General features: G+C 36.7%; 2 protein-coding genes and 1 long non-coding RNA gene across 5 annotated transcripts in view; 2 read left to right on the forward strand and 1 right to left on the reverse strand.

The window, feature by feature from the left end:
* The window catches only part of LOC136831496 (uncharacterized), a 162,637-nt gene that overhangs the window by 29,117 nt on the left and 115,765 nt on the right, over positions 1-17,755 (reverse strand). The gene's annotated exons all lie outside the window — the stretch shown is intronic.
* Positions 1-17,755, forward strand: part of LOC136831494 (uncharacterized) — a 29,466-nt gene that overhangs the window by 1,874 nt on the left and 9,837 nt on the right. For both annotated transcript variants that reach the window (XM_067092015.1, XM_067092016.1), the window contains exons 2-5: positions 9,757-9,928; positions 10,635-10,802; positions 13,566-13,645; positions 15,575-15,737. In XM_067092015.1, coding sequence (XP_066948116.1) covers positions 9,767-9,928; positions 10,635-10,802; positions 13,566-13,645; positions 15,575-15,737 — 573 coding nt within the window. In that variant the 5' untranslated portion in view covers positions 9,757-9,766. The remainder of the gene's footprint in view (positions 1-9,756; positions 9,929-10,634; positions 10,803-13,565; positions 13,646-15,574; positions 15,738-17,755) is intronic.
* Positions 427-5,604, forward strand: mtTFB1 (mitochondrial transcription factor B1). Its single transcript, XM_067092014.1, has one exon. It carries the CDS (start codon positions 4,394-4,396, stop codon positions 5,471-5,473), a length of 1,080 nt encoding a protein of 359 aa, XP_066948115.1. The 5' UTR covers positions 427-4,393; the 3' UTR covers positions 5,474-5,604.

Consider the following 17,755-nt stretch of genomic DNA (forward strand, 5'->3'; position numbering starts at 1 on the left):
CACCAGAGCAATCACCTTAGTAATCCTTCCTGGTATAACTAGTTATGGTATTCAGTGAGATTTCTAAGAAAGAGAGGTAAGACTGGAATATACTTGTACATCTGACAATTTGAACTTGTCAGAAATCACAAACTCTTGGAACAGACAAGCATCACGACTTTAGGTCTTCATGGTGGAAAAATGAAAATATGGGTTAGTCAGTATGTACTGATCAGATACATTCTGACTGGCTAGGGCATGACTTGATTTATTTAATCCATTTCAGTTAGGGCATGACCTGGGTCGACCAGGCATATGATTACACATTTTTCAATTCCACTCGACCAGGTTAAGGCACCACACTATGGCAGCCTTAGGAACTATGAGGTGAGAAGAATGACTCACTACAGTCATCTTAAGAACTACGGTACATGAGCAAGGTGGTCTGTAACAGTTTACATCAACTGGGGACTTAGAAAAATTGACTCTCTTCTGCCATAAAATTGGTGGACAGTGATTTGATGGAAATTGAAAGATAATCAGTTTTTTTGGGTGGTTTACAACTCAACAACAGCTTTCATTTAGACAGTGGAAAGGAAATATATCACCGTCCCATTGTTCTATAAATTAACCTTACCTAGGGAACCATGTCCTGACTTAGCCAGGAGGTGAAGTTCCCTAGACCCCCAACATTAACAGTGAAAATAAAGATTTAATATAATGAGAGGAGGGATGTTGGTAAATTTTTACTGTAATACCAGCCATTTTAACATGAACATGTTTGGTACTAACCTTATGTGGATGAATGTTGAAACAAATACAAAAGACAGTAAATTTGCAATAAATTTTAGTATGGTTTTGGAATAAAGTATAATTAGGAGACTTGGTCTTTGAACATAGCATATAGACTACAATAACAAGTACTGGTATTAAAGTAAAACTATATAGGGAAGTTTTCGTTTGGACTCTTATTAGGTCAGAAGCCTCACATTACCATATTAACTCATGAAAAATAGCAAACAAAATTTCTGAGAGTAGAATTGTAGGGTTTTAGCCTCTTTTTAGCCATCAGTTGATTGGTGTTGATCATGGAGGTGCTAGGCCTAGGCTTACTGTATTCGTATTTACTTTGGGCAAGTTCTTGGCAGGTATTGTTAGGTGGCTCTTGACCAGATAAACATGGTTAGGTATTTCCAGAAAAGAAGAACATTCACATGTAATGTAATACCTTTTACATACCCCTCTCAAACACAACAGAATTATAAGTAGGTGGTGGTACATAGGACTTTCTGTGGCACTGAATTTGTCACATAATGAAATTGTAAAAAACTTTAGAGTCACCTGTCCATTTTGGAGGCTGGAAAGGGAAAGTACAGCTGAATTTGGACTGGAGCATTAGGTTTGTGGAAACATCTATCATATTGTTCTGACTGGTTGAATTTAAAAAACAATAGGCCTAGGGCATAAACTAGGTCGACCAGACCTACAATTAGCCAGGTTTAAAATTCCCACAACCAGGTAATGAGGCATTCAGGGTGCTATGGAGATAGGTGCTGCATGACCAGGTTCACATCAGGTTGGAACTTATAAAAATTTACTAGCCACAGAAAAACTGGATATCTACAAACCAAAGGCAATGTACCAAGAACAGTAAGTACTTTTTTCAGAGTTTTTTAAGATGCATTACACAATTACTCAATATCATTAGTCAATTGGAGGATTGCATCATTAAATATAGCTGCAGCACATCATTCGACATACTACCCCAGTGTAGAACAAGAAGTAAAAGTTTGTTCGTGTCTTGTGTTTTTGGTAGGGGCAACCAGATGGGTTGAGTAGCCTAAGTAAAACATAGAAAAGAGGTAAACATCGCTGAGAGTGCTTGCTCATATCTTGTCACAACTTTGGGATGGTGATAATCTTGGAAAAGCCAGGTCTAATCCCTGAGCAGCAGGTAAAGTACTGCTTTCCTTCAACCAGCTCAATTCTAGGAGATCTCCCTGGCCTCTTCTCATGTTTGAGGGAACTTGTCCCATATGAATGACTTCCTCTGCTCTTGCTTTGGTAACAAATAAAGTGGCACTGACCAGCTCCAAATGACCATCCCTCTTATTACCTTGCTGGAGGTAATAATTCATTATGGAATTTTTAGCAGATGTACTCAGTCACTAAGATAATAACAATGGAGGGGACTCAACATCCAGAGGTTCGCTGTAGACAGTGGGCGGTGGGCATCCCCTGTTATGGACCTGTTTGAGACTAAGGAGAGTTGTCTTTTTGCCAAGTTTTTGTTCACCAGTGCAAGGCCCTCTAGCTTGGACAGGGACACCAAGCTGTTCCCTGGGTAAATCTAGACTGTTATGCCTTTTCTACTCTTGCTAGGCTGCAGGAAGTCATCAGTGTACAGTATTATGGCAACATTGTAAGCTGTCTCTTGGCGTTGATTACCCCAGGTGACCAGGGAAGGCTGGGTTTCCCTTTTTTTTTTCAGTGGTGGATGCAAGCAACTGGGAGATGAAAGTTTCATAACAATTCCAGGGGCTACAGATGACTAGATGGTGTGGTCCATGGCTCTGGTGAGCTCAAGGCGGGATCTCTCAGTAATGCCATTATCAGTGATGGGAGGGAATCTGCTAATTGATTCTGCCAACACCAGTGGTCAGGGTGTAAGTCATGGTCCCACATTTAAGGGTTTTTTTCCAGCACTGATACCTCTATAAACAAGATGGTTAGGTTTCTGCTGTTTCTCAAGCATGAGGAAACTTCTTGGTAGCAGCCTTTAAGGCTAAAGGGCCATGTTGGCTTTGGCTATAGGCTTGTCTGAAGACAAAGACATCTAGATGTTTTTCAATGTGTTGAAGTGGAGTTTCCCAGGTCTCTGCAATGTACTTTACCTTGGAATTTGTACACGGTTTTTCAGTTCATTATTTTGTCGACCTTTGAACCGTTTAGAACAAGCTCCGTATAAGCAAGTTTCTATGGAAACTTCATAGTAGCATTAGACAGCTAAAGAGTGAGAGAGCCACAATCCTAGTCAGATAAGATAGGCTTTGCTGAAGAAAGATAGGCTTTGCTAAAGACAAGGCAATTATCTTTGCCTTATTTTGGGCTATGCCTTATTTTGGGCTAGGCCCTCACTTACAACAGTGTCCTTACCTAGCCTGAAGTCAGGGGGCTTGAGGAACTTGACCCCTTGGGGGTCCAGTATTGTCTGTAAGGATTGTTGGAATTGCACTAAAGGGGTTAAACCTGATGTAAAAGTTCTGTCTTTAGTGATATGGAAACCGGAGTTTTCGAAGAGTAGGAATGTAATGTCCTTTTCATTAGGTCTTTGGTTAAGAACTTTCATGCTAATTTCTATTCTTAATGGAAGGTAAGCCACAGGAAATGTGGGCAATGACTACAAATTTTAAATTTGAAAAGTTATCTTTGGATAAGATATTGAATTCACTCGGTGGCATGGTAATCTTGTATTTGCTTTGGTTTATCTTCATGGTGCAGAGATTAAATACGATTATTGCAGAGCATTAACTCCTCTGGTTTATGCATGGGCTATTATGTCCTGAATCGATAGGTAGCCTTTTTTTGGTCTAATGCTTTTTAAACTTGGTTGTGGTTTTACGGAAGTTCAGAGGTACTCAGTGTTGAATATTAGAAGTATACCTTCTTGTACTTATGTACCTGTTAGTTGTCCATCATTGGCTCTGCAGGGTTTTGGCACTGTAACCCTACCCCTCCTCCTGTTGCTGAAAGGGGGCACCCTACAAAGAGACCTCAGCTATCTTCATGATGAGGATCTCATACCTGAGTGACAGTCCTCCTAAGGCAGCACTATAGCCTTTGGAATGAATTCACTGGTTAAAGCAAACACTTGTTTTGTACAAAATATTTTGTTACTAAGTAGCCTTTAAAGGGTTGGCTGATTTCCACTTTGCACACCTCCTTTTTCAAATGTGATTATCGGCTATATAATGGAGAGGTAAGGTTCATTTCAAAAATATAAATACTTAATTTAAGATTTAATTTTTTAATACTTACCTCTCCATTATATAAATTGCCCTCCCTACCTCCCCACATTCAAAGTGGACATAAGTACACTGATCGGCTATGAGTGTTTGTACCTATCAGTCCCCTGGTGGGGGGTGGGGGAAGTAGATGGATAGAAGGTGGATATTCATAGAAAACTGAGTGTTCTCGTTTTTTTTCAATCTGTTGAAGTACTGCCAGCATGGAAGTAAAAGCTATATAATTGAGAGGTAAATATTTAAAAAATAAATCTTAAATTAAGTATTTATATTTTTCTCATTACTGTATGTAATTCTATGTAATAGTTGTACTGATAATGTAAATATTCACAAGTGACCTCTGTGGTCTTTAACATGAAAGAAGTCAAATTAGCAGTTATTACAACTTGATGATTTTAACAGGTGATGGCAGGATGGCAGAGGCAGCAGCAAAACACATGGCAGCCACCTACCATCGGCTTCCACCACTCCCTTCTATCCGTGACATTGTCAAGTTATACAATATTAGAGCCGCAAAAAAACTCAGTCAGAATTTTTTAATGGATCCAAAATTAACAAGTAAAATTGTCCGTAGTGCTGGTCGTGTAAGAAATTGTCATGTGTGCGAAGTTGGTCCAGGACCAGGCGGCATAACACGTTCTATTCTTGAGCAGAATGCGGCTCACGTTACAGTTATTGAAAAAGATCCAAGATTTCTTCCTTCTTTAGAACTCTTGAAAGATGCCTGCAATGGAAAACTTCACATTGAATTGGGGGATGTCCTCACCTTCAATATGGAGAATTCTTTTCCACAGGAACTGGCCACACAATCTTGGGATGACAGAGTGCCCAAAATTCACATTATTGGGAACCTGCCATTCAGTGTTTCAACACCACTCATCATTAGATGGCTTCAGGATATCAGCTTACGGAGAAATGCTTGGATCTTTGGCCGGGTGCCTATGACTCTTACGTTTCAGCTAGAGGTAGCACAACGCATGGTGGCACTTCCAGGTGGTGAATTTAGATCTAGGTTATCCATCATGTGTCAAAATTGGTGTCACGTTGAACACAAGTTCACTATACCTGGTAGGGCATTTATACCCAAACCAGATGTAGATGTTGGTATTGTTACTTTTATTCCTAGAGTTCAGCCACAAATTCCACTTGATTTCAAGCTTGTTGAAAAAGTTGTGAAGTGTGTATTTTCATTTAGACAAAAGTACAGTAAGAAAGGAGCAGCAAACTTATTTCCTCCAAAAGTTAGAAGTGCACTTGTTGATCAAATGTTTGCTGTTGCAGATGTAGATCCAACAATCAGACCAATACAGCTTACTGTGCCTGAATTTAATCGCTTATGCCATGCATATGCGGCCATCTTACAACAAAAACCTCATCTTGCAAAATTTTCATTTCATGATAGTACTGCTTTTGTTGAAGAAGATGATAGTTGTGAGAAGCTAGATATTGGCAACTTGCATATTAGTTAGGGAAAGAAATAATGTACAGAACCTAATGTTAACCATACAGATTTTTTACTCCTAATATTAGCAATGTTAAGAATAATTCTTTGAAATGTTCACTGTATACTGTTGTAGTAATAAATATTCTGAAACAGTAATTTTCTGTAGCTTCCTTTTCACACCGGTTACAATTGCTTGAATGCACATTGCACATTTAAGTATCCTAATGTTTTTATGGTAACAAATACATGAATAAGTAACCAGTGAGATGTTGAAACTTCATATATGGATTGAAAAATTCTTATTGATTTAGTAATTTTCTTACTCCAAATGTACTTACCCGATGGTCAGGAGACTGGCAGACTGTTTACATATTATGCTTCTGGAGTAGGTTTCCTTTTTTATGTTTTCCGCTCAATATTTTTTGTTCTGATTTCATTTTGCTGCTTTATTGGTTTATTATACAACTGCAGGCCACCCTGATGTAAGTGAGCATGTAGGGTGAGGTTTGATGGCATGCCTCAACTGTAGAATTCAAGTAGCCAATGTGGTTGAGTAAGGAAGAAGAATTATTTGACACCTTGCCCTCAGTGTTACATTCAACCTTGAGGGACTCATAACCCATAAGGCACTGAGGGTAAGATGTATATCTCAAGAACTTCTCAGAAGTTCTCCCAGTATGGATGCCATTTGTGACAAAGCCATATTCATCCCCTGTAGGTCCCCTGTCATATTGCACACTATGCAAAATAACTTTCTACTTAATGGTGACGAACAGGCAATGACAATGGACATGTACAGTATATGGACCTCTCCCCAACAAAAAAACTGAAAAGTCCAGTACAATATAGCTACTCTAGTTTCATATCAACAGATCAATAAAGAAAAGAAAAGAAATTTCAGAGCTGATGCAATGCTCATTTTGATTATACTACTGTATATTTGAAACAGGTAACTGATCTACCTTTCTTGTTCTCAAAACTGAGACAAATACTTTCCACAGTTTTTGAAAACAAGTTACAAAGTTTTTGTCCAGCCTGGGAAATTTTTCAGACCACAAAAAATAAATGAATGGCTGATTGAAGCAACTACTCAAGCTACTACATTCATTATGATCAAGATATGATAACATCCATGACCTAGAAGTATATCAACCCCAGCAAAAAAAAAAAAAGGCTACAGTACAAAAAAGAAAATTAAAATCCTAAAATCACTGGACAAAATCCACCATACAAAAAAATAAATTCTTGGTCAGACAAGAAAATACTCATATTTGTACTTGAATCACTCCAGTGTAATTTATGCTCCAAATTTGGAATTACATTTAAGAAATCTCACTGTAAATAGTCTAGGTGTGTGCAGCTTGTGATTCTGAATCTCATTCCACAAACTGAACCGCATTACTGTAAATGCTTCAAATGTGGACTTGGACATCATTCAAGGCCGAAAAAATGCTCTTTCTACATGTACAAAACTAAAGCTAAATTGTAGTTGACATTGCAATGGATACTTGAACGAAGGAAAAATCCTTCTTACAGAATAGTGCAAGGAATCCGCATTTCCCCGACTTCCAGTTTTAAAGACATAACATACTAACACATTCAGAAAGAATCAATACCACAAAAGAACCAAAACCATATTATGGACGAATCAAAAGAAGGCAGCTAACCTGAAACAATCATAACAATCACTCACAACTGTAAGATGATGTAAAAGATTATAAAAAATTACTTAGAAAATGTAGCTTCTCTCAGGGAAGAAGAAAAATTTTGACAATAACAGTATATAAAGCAATCTATCAGACCTTAAGTTCTGCACAATCATAAACCTCATAATAATATCCATGAAACAAATGAGAGCAATTCAACTTCATTCAGCTGAAAATATAGTGGAATACCACCCCTGGGAATATACTATTGAATCCACAACAATAAAAGAAAACTGATGATAAAAGATATATAGTGGAGATTTACTAAATTAGCCCATCTTCAGTTACAAGAGCCACGGCAAAACTGCACCAGAAACAACCAGAAATGGCAGAGCATGACTAAACCTGTTTCTTTTAATGTACATCCATTCATATTCCTCTTTCTTCCATCTGACTTTCCACCCTCTCTAAAAATTGTTTCCTAGCGCAAATGTGAAGTTTTCCTCCTGTCACATCTTTCAAGCCTTCTTACTGACTGTCAATTTCCCTTTCAGCACTGAATGACCTCATAGGTCCCAGCACTTGGCCTTTGGCTTAAAGTCCATATTCTGTTCTATTCTATTCTCTGACTAAACTTGTGGGTGTAATGTGTGTTCCACAGAAACATGCAACAAAATGATGAACAAAGGAAGCTTTCATTACTACACTAAAAATTCACTAAAATAAAAAAACAAAACAAACTAACTTGAATTGATATGAGTGTCTGCATGTGCATTAACCATCTGACATTTTCTGAGAAAGCCACATACCTATTAAAGACAAAATCTTGGGGGAAAAAATGTGCATTAAAAGGCAGTAATAATGACTAACAAATGTTATTATAAAAAATATGAATAATTCAAGTCACTATAAACTCCAAAATAAAACACTTCCCTTTGTAAATAATCAAAACCTGGTCACTCTCATGTAATACCTTCAATAACTACATAAGTTAGTTAAATGTTATGACTTGAAATCCAAATACATTGATTTATGGAAGACTAGCTGATGACAACAAATGAAAGCAGATCAAACCCAAGGTTGAATGCTGGCATTCTTTGAACCCAAAAATATCCACACTGAAGTAATCTTATCTTGTTCCTAAATTGGCTATACAGTACGTATTTGACCTATGGATACTTAATGAACAGCCCACCTGACCCAATCCCTGCTCACAGAGAACATACGTTAGCATTAACAGATGATGCATCTCTTACATGAATTTCCAAGCTTCAATCGATGGAAAATTCAAGTTTTGGAAAAACAAATCAATCAATTTAGGAAATTTTGCCAGAATTTGCATCATTTTCAATTTATCTAATTGTAACATTTTTTTTAAGACCTGCAAGTTAATATAAAAATTTAAATTATATAAGACAAACCCTTCAAGCCAGCCCTATTAGAATTAAATATTTTGACTTGGTGGTCTAGTTATACTACATGTTCTTAATACTAATACTGTAATGTTTATTGATACTGTAATGTTTATTGAGCATAAGTGCTGGGGAATGTTGTCTAGGATGCCTTCAAGAGTGGAAATTTCCTGGTCTCACTAGACTTTTGCTATGTGTACTTCCATGCCAATCATCCAGTTGTTACGGAATGATGATAGTGGCACCATTTACCTTCCTGGATCTGTTTGAGGTCACCTTTAGCGAAGAGAATCAGTGGCTCTGCAATACGGCTTTACATGAGAAAAACTAGTGCCTTCCAGGCTTGTAATTCTCACCTTTTCCCAAGTACAATGCAGATGAAAAAAGTATATCTGAGAATACAATCCCTACTGGTTTTGTCACATTATCTGTAGAGCCTGTTCTGAAGTTTTCCAAAAAGGAAGAAACAAGAGTGAAGGTTAAAGTACATGAAGTTCATGTAATTCCCTTCTCTCACTTTTATATTTAACATGGAATTGTCTTTTAAGTTTTACTTCAGTGATGTTATGAACACGGAGTCTGATCATCATGGTGGGTTATGTTTAGTCCATGGGAACAGAGGGCACGTCTTCTCATTGAGTCTGATCATCATGGTGAGTTACATCTTGTCCATGAGGACAAAGGGGAATGCAATCACCGTCATCCACATTCTAACCTCCCGGACAAGATATGAACATCTAAGCTATTGGTCTATACATCTAAGGCAGCTGGTAGGTACCTTTCTGCTCCTGGCCTTCCACTTACCAAATACAGACTTAGCTGTACCTTTGCCTGAGAATCAAGATTCTAGTTTGTTGAGAAGGCCTGTTGATCTTAACTAGCAATTCAGGCTTTTATGAAAAAGGGGGTTATGGAAAACAAGCTACATTTTCTTAACATAAAACAAGTATTTTCATACAAACCCATTACTCAGATATGAAGTGCTCCCCTCTCAACTACTCAAGCTCATTTTAAGGAAAAGTGAGGACAGAGTGAAGGTGGGGTCTGTAGGCAGAATAGAGCATGCACTGAGGAATTCTGGATTATACCTAATACAAATCTGGTGAGACAAAGGCTGAAGCATCATGGCAAATAAGGGATACATTATATGATTAATGGATTTGTATGAAAAAACTTGTTATAAACAATTTTATGTATTACAATTAAGCATGTTAATACTGTAGTGAATAAGAAAAATATGTATTTAACAGTTGTACAGATATGGCATCTGCTGTGGACGTGACTGAGGCTGATAAGTGGGACTTACTAGAGGCTCTGTACAAACATGGCTCTGACATTAATACTTTATGTGAAAATCTTCCCAACTGGACAAAGTCTCAGATTGAACAAACACTCAAGCGGTTTAGGTTCCGTGCTAAAAGGGTAAGCATCAAGACATTCTGATGTAGCTTATTCATATATTCTTTATACATTATTCCTACACTGATCTGGTTTTGGATTTGGTATTTCATCTATGTTGATATTTTCAAAGTGATCCATCAATATACACATTAATTCTGAAATTACTACCCAACATGAAATTAACTTTCACTCATATGCTTATTTTACTGAAGCTTCCATTTTGTTTGATGCATGAATTTTACCAATACTGTATTCACATTACTGAGGAATTTTTAAGTTGTGCCCATAACTTCTGTCATGGATCCAAATTTACATTGTTTATGTCCATATATAAATAAAATCATGACATCAGTGAAAACTAGAGCTGTACTGAGCACTCTTAACACAAAGAATGGTACATTACTGTACAGTATTTGCTTTTCTTCAGCGTAAACTGATATTAGTATGTTTCTTTCTTAAAATTTTTCTGTATCAAATTTAACTCTCTCTCTCTCTCTCTCTCTCTCTCTCTCTCTCTCTCTCTCTCTCTCTCTCTCTCTCTCTCTCTCTCTCTCTCTCTCTCTCTGAAATTTTGTATAATGATGTACTACATAACATACATTAATTTTCATTAGTGCTGTGTTTTTCGTGGCTTTCTTAATACAGACTGGTATTTTTTCAAGAAAATACTGTACTGTACTTATCATTACAAATACACAAAACTCAGGAATTTGTTTGTATTTTTCAGAATTTGCAGCAAGAAGAGAAGCAAGGCAAGACAGCAGCCTTAAATCAGTGGCACAAAGTGACAGAGAACCTCCACCAGCTTCAAGGTTCTACCAATAGTCCTTGGTGGCGTAAGGGTCGTGTAAAAGGCACAGAAGAACCCAAAGATCACTCACCTATTCTGAGTCAGGTAGACAAGACAACTAACATCTTTAATATCACCATATATGATTCTTTAATTTTCTTTGTTGATCATTCATTTCAGCTCACAAAGAAACTTTGACTGGAAAACTTAACCAGATCCCTTAACCATTAAAACTGCTTGCTTATTGCTTAAGTTAGCTGGTGCTAAATGTATGTAGATGTTTATTTATCTGAGTGCCTGGCAATCAGATGTAGTTATTAAAGCACAGAATAACTAGTGACCTCAAGGGTAGCACGAGAAGCCAAAAATTTCATGTGTCTGCACAAATCTCTGTTCTCTTAAGCATCACCACCCAGTCAAAATCAAACAAATCAAGAGTTGACTAACTGTATCCCAGATCTCAAAATCAATATTGTGGCGGAGAAACAAGTCTACAAACTTAATACAGTACGCACATTGAGTTTTCCTAGATTTGTGCACAGGAGAATCTCTGGTGGGTGGCGCTTACCAACAACCTGATGGAATAAGTCTTCTAGTTTCAATCTTTTTTTTTTTTTTGCTTCAACCTCTGTGCAGTTGTTCAAGTTTTTATCCCAGCTCATGGGAACTGTAACTGTGTGGGCATACTGCATATGATTATTGGCTTGCATTTGTTTTGGAAAACTGCACCCTTCTGCATTACTGAAAGTGGATCTTCTTGCTATGTGGGTATCAAGAATTCACAGCATCAGTAATTTAGGTTACTGATGAATAAACGAATCTGATAGCATTAAAAACATGAAACTCTGCACAAAATGCAAATATCTTAGCAGCAGCTGCTTGACAACTAGTTTCCCTAGTAACTGACAATTTAAGGTGATAATGATAGATATGGCATGCTTCATTAGATATGGCATGCTTCATTAAAAATTATGGCTGCATCAGCAGGGTTTAATTTATAATGGAGTTTCTGTATTTTCCTAACAATTCATTTTTCTGCAGGGGAAAGATCATGTAATAATTATCCTACATTCATTGTAAGAAAGGGAGAGCATAAACACTTTCAGGAACGTTTTCATTTTGCTAATGTACAGTAAATATAAATTACATATACAAACAGGAAATGCAAAACATGGCCATTAACATTGACAGCAGCTCGGCAGAGTAGGGTCTTAAACAGATTCCAAGATTTACTGAATTAAACAGCAATCTGTGGTTGTGTTTATGCAGAGATGGCAGTAATGAAGTGACTTAATGCTATTTGGGTGGTTCTCTGGCACTCATTGTTGATTGGCTGGCACCTCTCCCATGTGTACCAGGTAACTGATTATAAAGAGTGATGATCCTTTGCCATGATCTTGATGACTGCCTGACCAGGGGTCAGATTGGGGCAATCTGCAGGTCTGGTCCTTCAGCCCCCTCTGGTTGGTGATCTCATTCTCATGAAATGTTATTGTTATTTTAGTGGCTTTCCTGATATTCGTAACAGAAGGAATAGCTCCTTTGTTATGTTGAGGGAGGGCTTTTCTCTTCAAGTATGGACAGCTTCTAGGATGTGTAGACAACAGCTGTCTTGTGCTCTGTCGATTACACTTACAGAACATATCAAGTCTTGAACATGACACAAAATATACTGTACTTCTCTTTCTGTTTATATTCTATTCTATTGCTTGATTTCTTTTTGTACAAAATTTTGGATTATGGCAGCTCCAACTTACGGCGTTCCATACTTACAGCGCTTTTTCAAATATATTCTTTAAAAAATTGGTTCCAGGTTACGGCTGATGTTCTGAGTTACAGCATTTTCCGACTTACGGCATGTCACTGGAACGGAACCCCCGTCGTAACGCGGGGACTGCATGTAATTATGTGTACTATATTGCAATTTATTATATACTTATTACAGTTACAGATTGGAATAAATATACACACAATTAACGACAGGCAGTCCTCGGTTATTGGCAGGGTTCCGTTCTGAGGGTGTGATGATAACCGAAAATTACCGCTAATGGAAAATCGGCAATTTTTACGCTTTTTCGGCGAATTTCGGGCTTATCAGCGCCGAAAAGTGCTGTTTTTTGGTTACCAGCACCTCTGTTAGGTATGTATTGGCGCCAATACCCAATTATCGGCACCGATAAGCTGAAATCGGTGATTTTTGGTGGTGAAAATTGCCAATTTTTGCCACCAGAGAAGCTCTGTAAAACCGGATCGCCGTTAACCGAGCCCGCCATTAACCGGGGACTGCCTGTATTCATTTTTTATTTTTGAGTGGCTAGGAACTTTCAAGCTGAAAAAGAGCAGATGAAGGTGAGGGTGGGGACTGAATACTGTATCAGAGAAAAGGGGGGGAACTACTATATATTACCATATATACAGTACAGTACTGTAAGCTGCATGCTCAGTACACTAACTTTGTTATGATGTAAAGATGCAGTTTATGATGAAACTTACTTTATTTTATTTTAATATGCTACATATATGCATCATCAGGATCTTTGAGACTGAATAGTAAATTATGCATTTGTGGCATCAGAAGCTTGAAGGGTTTAGTTAGTATGCTCAAAGTTTGTGTTCAGGCCACATCAGCCCTGACAAAATATTTACTGATCTAGTGACACGAACAGGAAATGATCCTGCCTTTATAAAGTAGACAAAGTAGTCTGTGAAAACATTTAAGTATACTATTATGCAACACAGTGAGATAGGATGAGTCATGCAAGGGGGTTAGATTTTAGCTTTATATGGAGAATTCATGTGTATAATTTTCATTTAGTTATACTATACTTTTCTTTTTCTGATGCTTTCACACACATTTGTATTTTTCAGGCACTGAAGTATGCAGCATTGTTTGAAGACCACTATCAAAGTTCATCGCCAGATGATCCAAATTACAGTGAGATATACATGTACGGTTCAATATTGTCTTGGGTATTTGAGGTTAATGTTATTTCCTTGTAGTGTGTTGTAAGTACATATAGGTATTACTTAAGTTTATCTTAATGAAATCAGCTTCATTTTTAGTGATCTTCAACTCAGTTTTACTCATCTTTGTTGTCCAGCATGTTGAGAATTTCTTCACTATAATCCTCAAAAATTTAAGTGCTGAGGAATTATTGAGTTATATGGGTAGTTATCAGTATTGTTTTAATTATCATTACTTAGCCAGCATGGATTCACTTGGCAGAACTGAGGGCAATTAATGTCCTTTTGTATTACTTTGCATTTGTGTACTGTTATTGTCCAGTGTCTAATTTTCCTCAGAAAAAGTAAGCATACCATATATTAGGTTAGATAACATATTTGCTTAATCCTTGGAGACAGTAAGAAAGTAGAGTAATAAATTTTGGACTTCCTTCAAAAATGACTCAAGTACTTTTTGTTTTTATTGCAAAGTGAGAATTACTTCAGGTAAGATACCCAGTCAGTCTGAAATATGGTTTAACAAGTTTTTGGAATGGCATAATGGAGGCATATATATGCCAACAGGAATAAGAAAGATGCCAAAAACTGGAACCATTTGGTTTGTCTTCAGTCAAGGAAAACCTTGTAGTTTTTGTGACCAGTTGATACACTATTTTCCAATAATGGACAGAAAAGCCAAGCACCTGACTTACACCATAAAAAAATATTTATGTCCTGTGCTAGAAATAAGTTCATTAAAAAAGGACAACAAAGTTAAATATGAAAAAGCATAAACCAGAGCAGTACAGATACAAGATAAATTAGGCAGCATGAGAATCACTAATACGCTAATTAGCAAGTGATCATTACAGGAACTAATTAGTGCTAACAGCAAAACATAAAATACAGATAAGGCAGTAACAAAACTTATCACTGTAGCCATGTATAAGAAAAGATAAGAGAATGACGCCAAACAAATTAAAAATATAAGGAAAACAAGAAAAAATAGATGGCATACTTTCAAAAATATACTGTACCTGCTTCGGAGATGAAGCCTTGAATGATCATAAGCTGAAGAAAACTTAGAAGCAAAAATTAATCGCAAAATTATAATAGAAAAGAATTAAAATGAAGTGCAAAGGATAAATAAAAATTAAAGTACTAAGCATCAGGAAGAAAGCAATCCCTGGAATAGTATATGTGTTAATTTTTGCAAGGTTAAAAAACATGAGATGGGTATGTATCCATCTCATTAAGGTATGGCTGATGGTTGACATCCGCACAATGGAAAACATTTTTACCTCTTTTGACTCATATGTTTTAGAAAGATTCAATTCAGATTTACTTGAATATATGTAACAGAATTTATGTAGCTTTAAATAGAAGCAGTAAACAAAGGTGACAAGGATTTACTTGCATGTCTGTAATAGGACTTATGTAGCCTTATACAAAGGCATTACACAGATGTGATGGGAAAATTAACCTATCTAGAGATGTAGGCTGTGTTGCTACCTTGCAGCAGCTACAGACCTGTAGAATTCCTAGTACTAATTAAAATTTTCCATTATTTTTGTCTGTAAACGTCTAAATTCTTATCTAAATTCTTATGAAAAATTAAAACTGATGGAAACATAAAACTACCAGTAGTTATCTAATCATTGACCTTCTACATTTTCTTGGTAGAGAAAAATCCATTTCATGAGTATAGCTTATTAAATAATGAGAGATGCTCTTGTAATACAGTAGTTCATAAAACATTATAGTTCCATGAGCAAAAAGACATTTCCAAATTGATGAAGTCAATGGGCAAAAATCTGTTTAAAGAAGGGCTTCTTATTTGTCAATGAAAAAGTACATTTTGTGTTCTTTCACTGATATATTTGTTCCCTAGAATTTTGGATGGAAATTTATAGCTTAACATCTTGACTTTTCAGGTACTTGTCGCAAATAGTAGCAGGGCAGGAGCCAACTCAGTTAAGTCCTGGAAGTGCTGCTAAGGTTTTAGAAATGTTAGACAAGGTTAAAAGTGTGCTGTATAGCCCCTCTACCATGGATTATGCAAATTATTTTTTGAACCTTGATTTAACCTACCTTCCTGTAAGTATAATTTTTTGGCTTGCTTGTTCAACTTTTGATAAGTGACTGTTACAATTAGAGTACATTATTATTTCCAGTGGATCTTCAGTCTCAATATTTGTGAGAAATTGTGGATAAACATAACTTAACCTGAAAAAGTGGACTATTTAAGAATTTATACAAAGAACTCATGCATGCTTTTTATGGTAAAAATTAGATTTAAGATTTATTTCTGGTTTGCATTTTGATGTCCTAAAAGTACAGTAAGTTCTTGTATCTGAGTTAGGCTTAGAATTAAGACATAAGTTTTAATAAGCAAAGCTCATTCATATTTTGTGTACCAAGCTTTAAACGTAAGGCAAAAAACTATAAAAACCCAAATATACAAGCCTCCTCCAAAATTACAAACCATAGTTACGTGAGTACTGGTATTGCAGCAACCCATAATCCAGTGAGAAGTTCACTGAATGCTGATGTCATGCACGTTATAATAATATTTTGTAACAAAGATGATGTTCTTATGTTTTGTATGCTTATACAAATATCCTTTCCATTGCATTATGCTATTTTGAATAAGTAATGTGAAACTGCAATTTTGAGATATTTAGGAGTCCTGAAACTAATTCCATGAGCGATTCAAGGGCCACCTGTACAATGCCATAACTATATGTCATCATTTTATGCAGATCAGCTCAGTGTTACAGTGATTTACTTGCTGGTTAATAATTGTAATATATTGGTGCAGGTCTTTCCTAAAATTATTCCACAATAATTCCTTCAAACATATAAAAGGCTCAGTAACACTTCCTCAGGTTATCCAGATTGTTTCTCTCTTTTTCAACATTAGGCTGGCTCCCTAGACAAGAAAAGGCAATTATCACTGCCACATTCAAACTTGAGCTGCTGAATCATGGATAAACCCTTCATGCAGAAAACTTATGCATTTATTGTTTCATTTACCTACAGAGAAGGCTCATCAGTAATGCACTGAAACCCTTCTCCCCTCCCTTCCCCATAAATACAGTACACTGTGCCTTTCACTTCTATCTTTTGTGCAGTCTTTCACTTCTTGGAAGTTGAAGCCCTTCCTATCAAATACATTTTTGACATTTCCTTGCCCCTCCCAGGTCTCTCTCTCTTCCTTCCTCTCAAAACTTCCAAAATGTATACTTTGTACAGTAGAACCTCGGTCCTCGACGCTAATTCGTTCCAGAAGAAGTGTCGAGATTCGATTTTGTCGAATTCTGAGTTAATTTCTCCCATGAGAAATAACTGAAAATGGATTAATCCATTCCTGACCACCAGTCGTTACCCCAACCTTGCCTTTTTATACAAAACTTTACACAAATTACAATTAAATAAGTTCAGAGTTGAATAACTTACCATATCAGAAGCACTTTTTACATTTTTAAATGCGGCCGTATTACCGATGATATACCGAGCGCCATAGGCTAGGCTAGGTACTGCAACGGGTACACATGAAAACTGTTGTTAATAATGATAACATTGAAAAACAAGCCAGATTATCACATTAAATTAATAATACAGTATTTATAAGCCGAATTACTGTATGTCGGCTTATAAATACTATATTATTAATTTAATGTGATAACCTGGCTTGTTTTTCAACAGCAGCAGCAGCAGCAGCAGCATGTGTGGGCTTTAAATGCTTTTAAATAAGCATGGGAAGAACGCCAACAACAACGCCAACTAGCGGCAGCCGCCCGAAACTCTTTTTTCTACAAACATCATATGATTCATGGGTCGGATTCCAGTTTGTTGTTTGAGCTCCGACGCAAAATTTACTCAACATTTCGTGTTGAAATCCGATCATGTCGCGTTCTAGTACAGTTGAGGACCGGGGTTCTACTGTACACCAACTAATCATCTTCCATTCTTTCTTTCCACATGACCTAAACATCTCATAACACTCTTGATTCACCCTTTTACTGCTCCCTTTACATACCTCCACATTTTTCACCTGTCAGTTCTTATGTCACATATTATAAAAATAGTTCTCTACAGCTTCCACCATTTTA

Source organism: Macrobrachium rosenbergii, chromosome 48 (genome assembly GCF_040412425.1).
Source record: "Macrobrachium rosenbergii isolate ZJJX-2024 chromosome 48, ASM4041242v1, whole genome shotgun sequence".
Lineage (NCBI taxonomy): Eukaryota > Metazoa > Arthropoda > Malacostraca > Decapoda > Palaemonidae > Macrobrachium > Macrobrachium rosenbergii.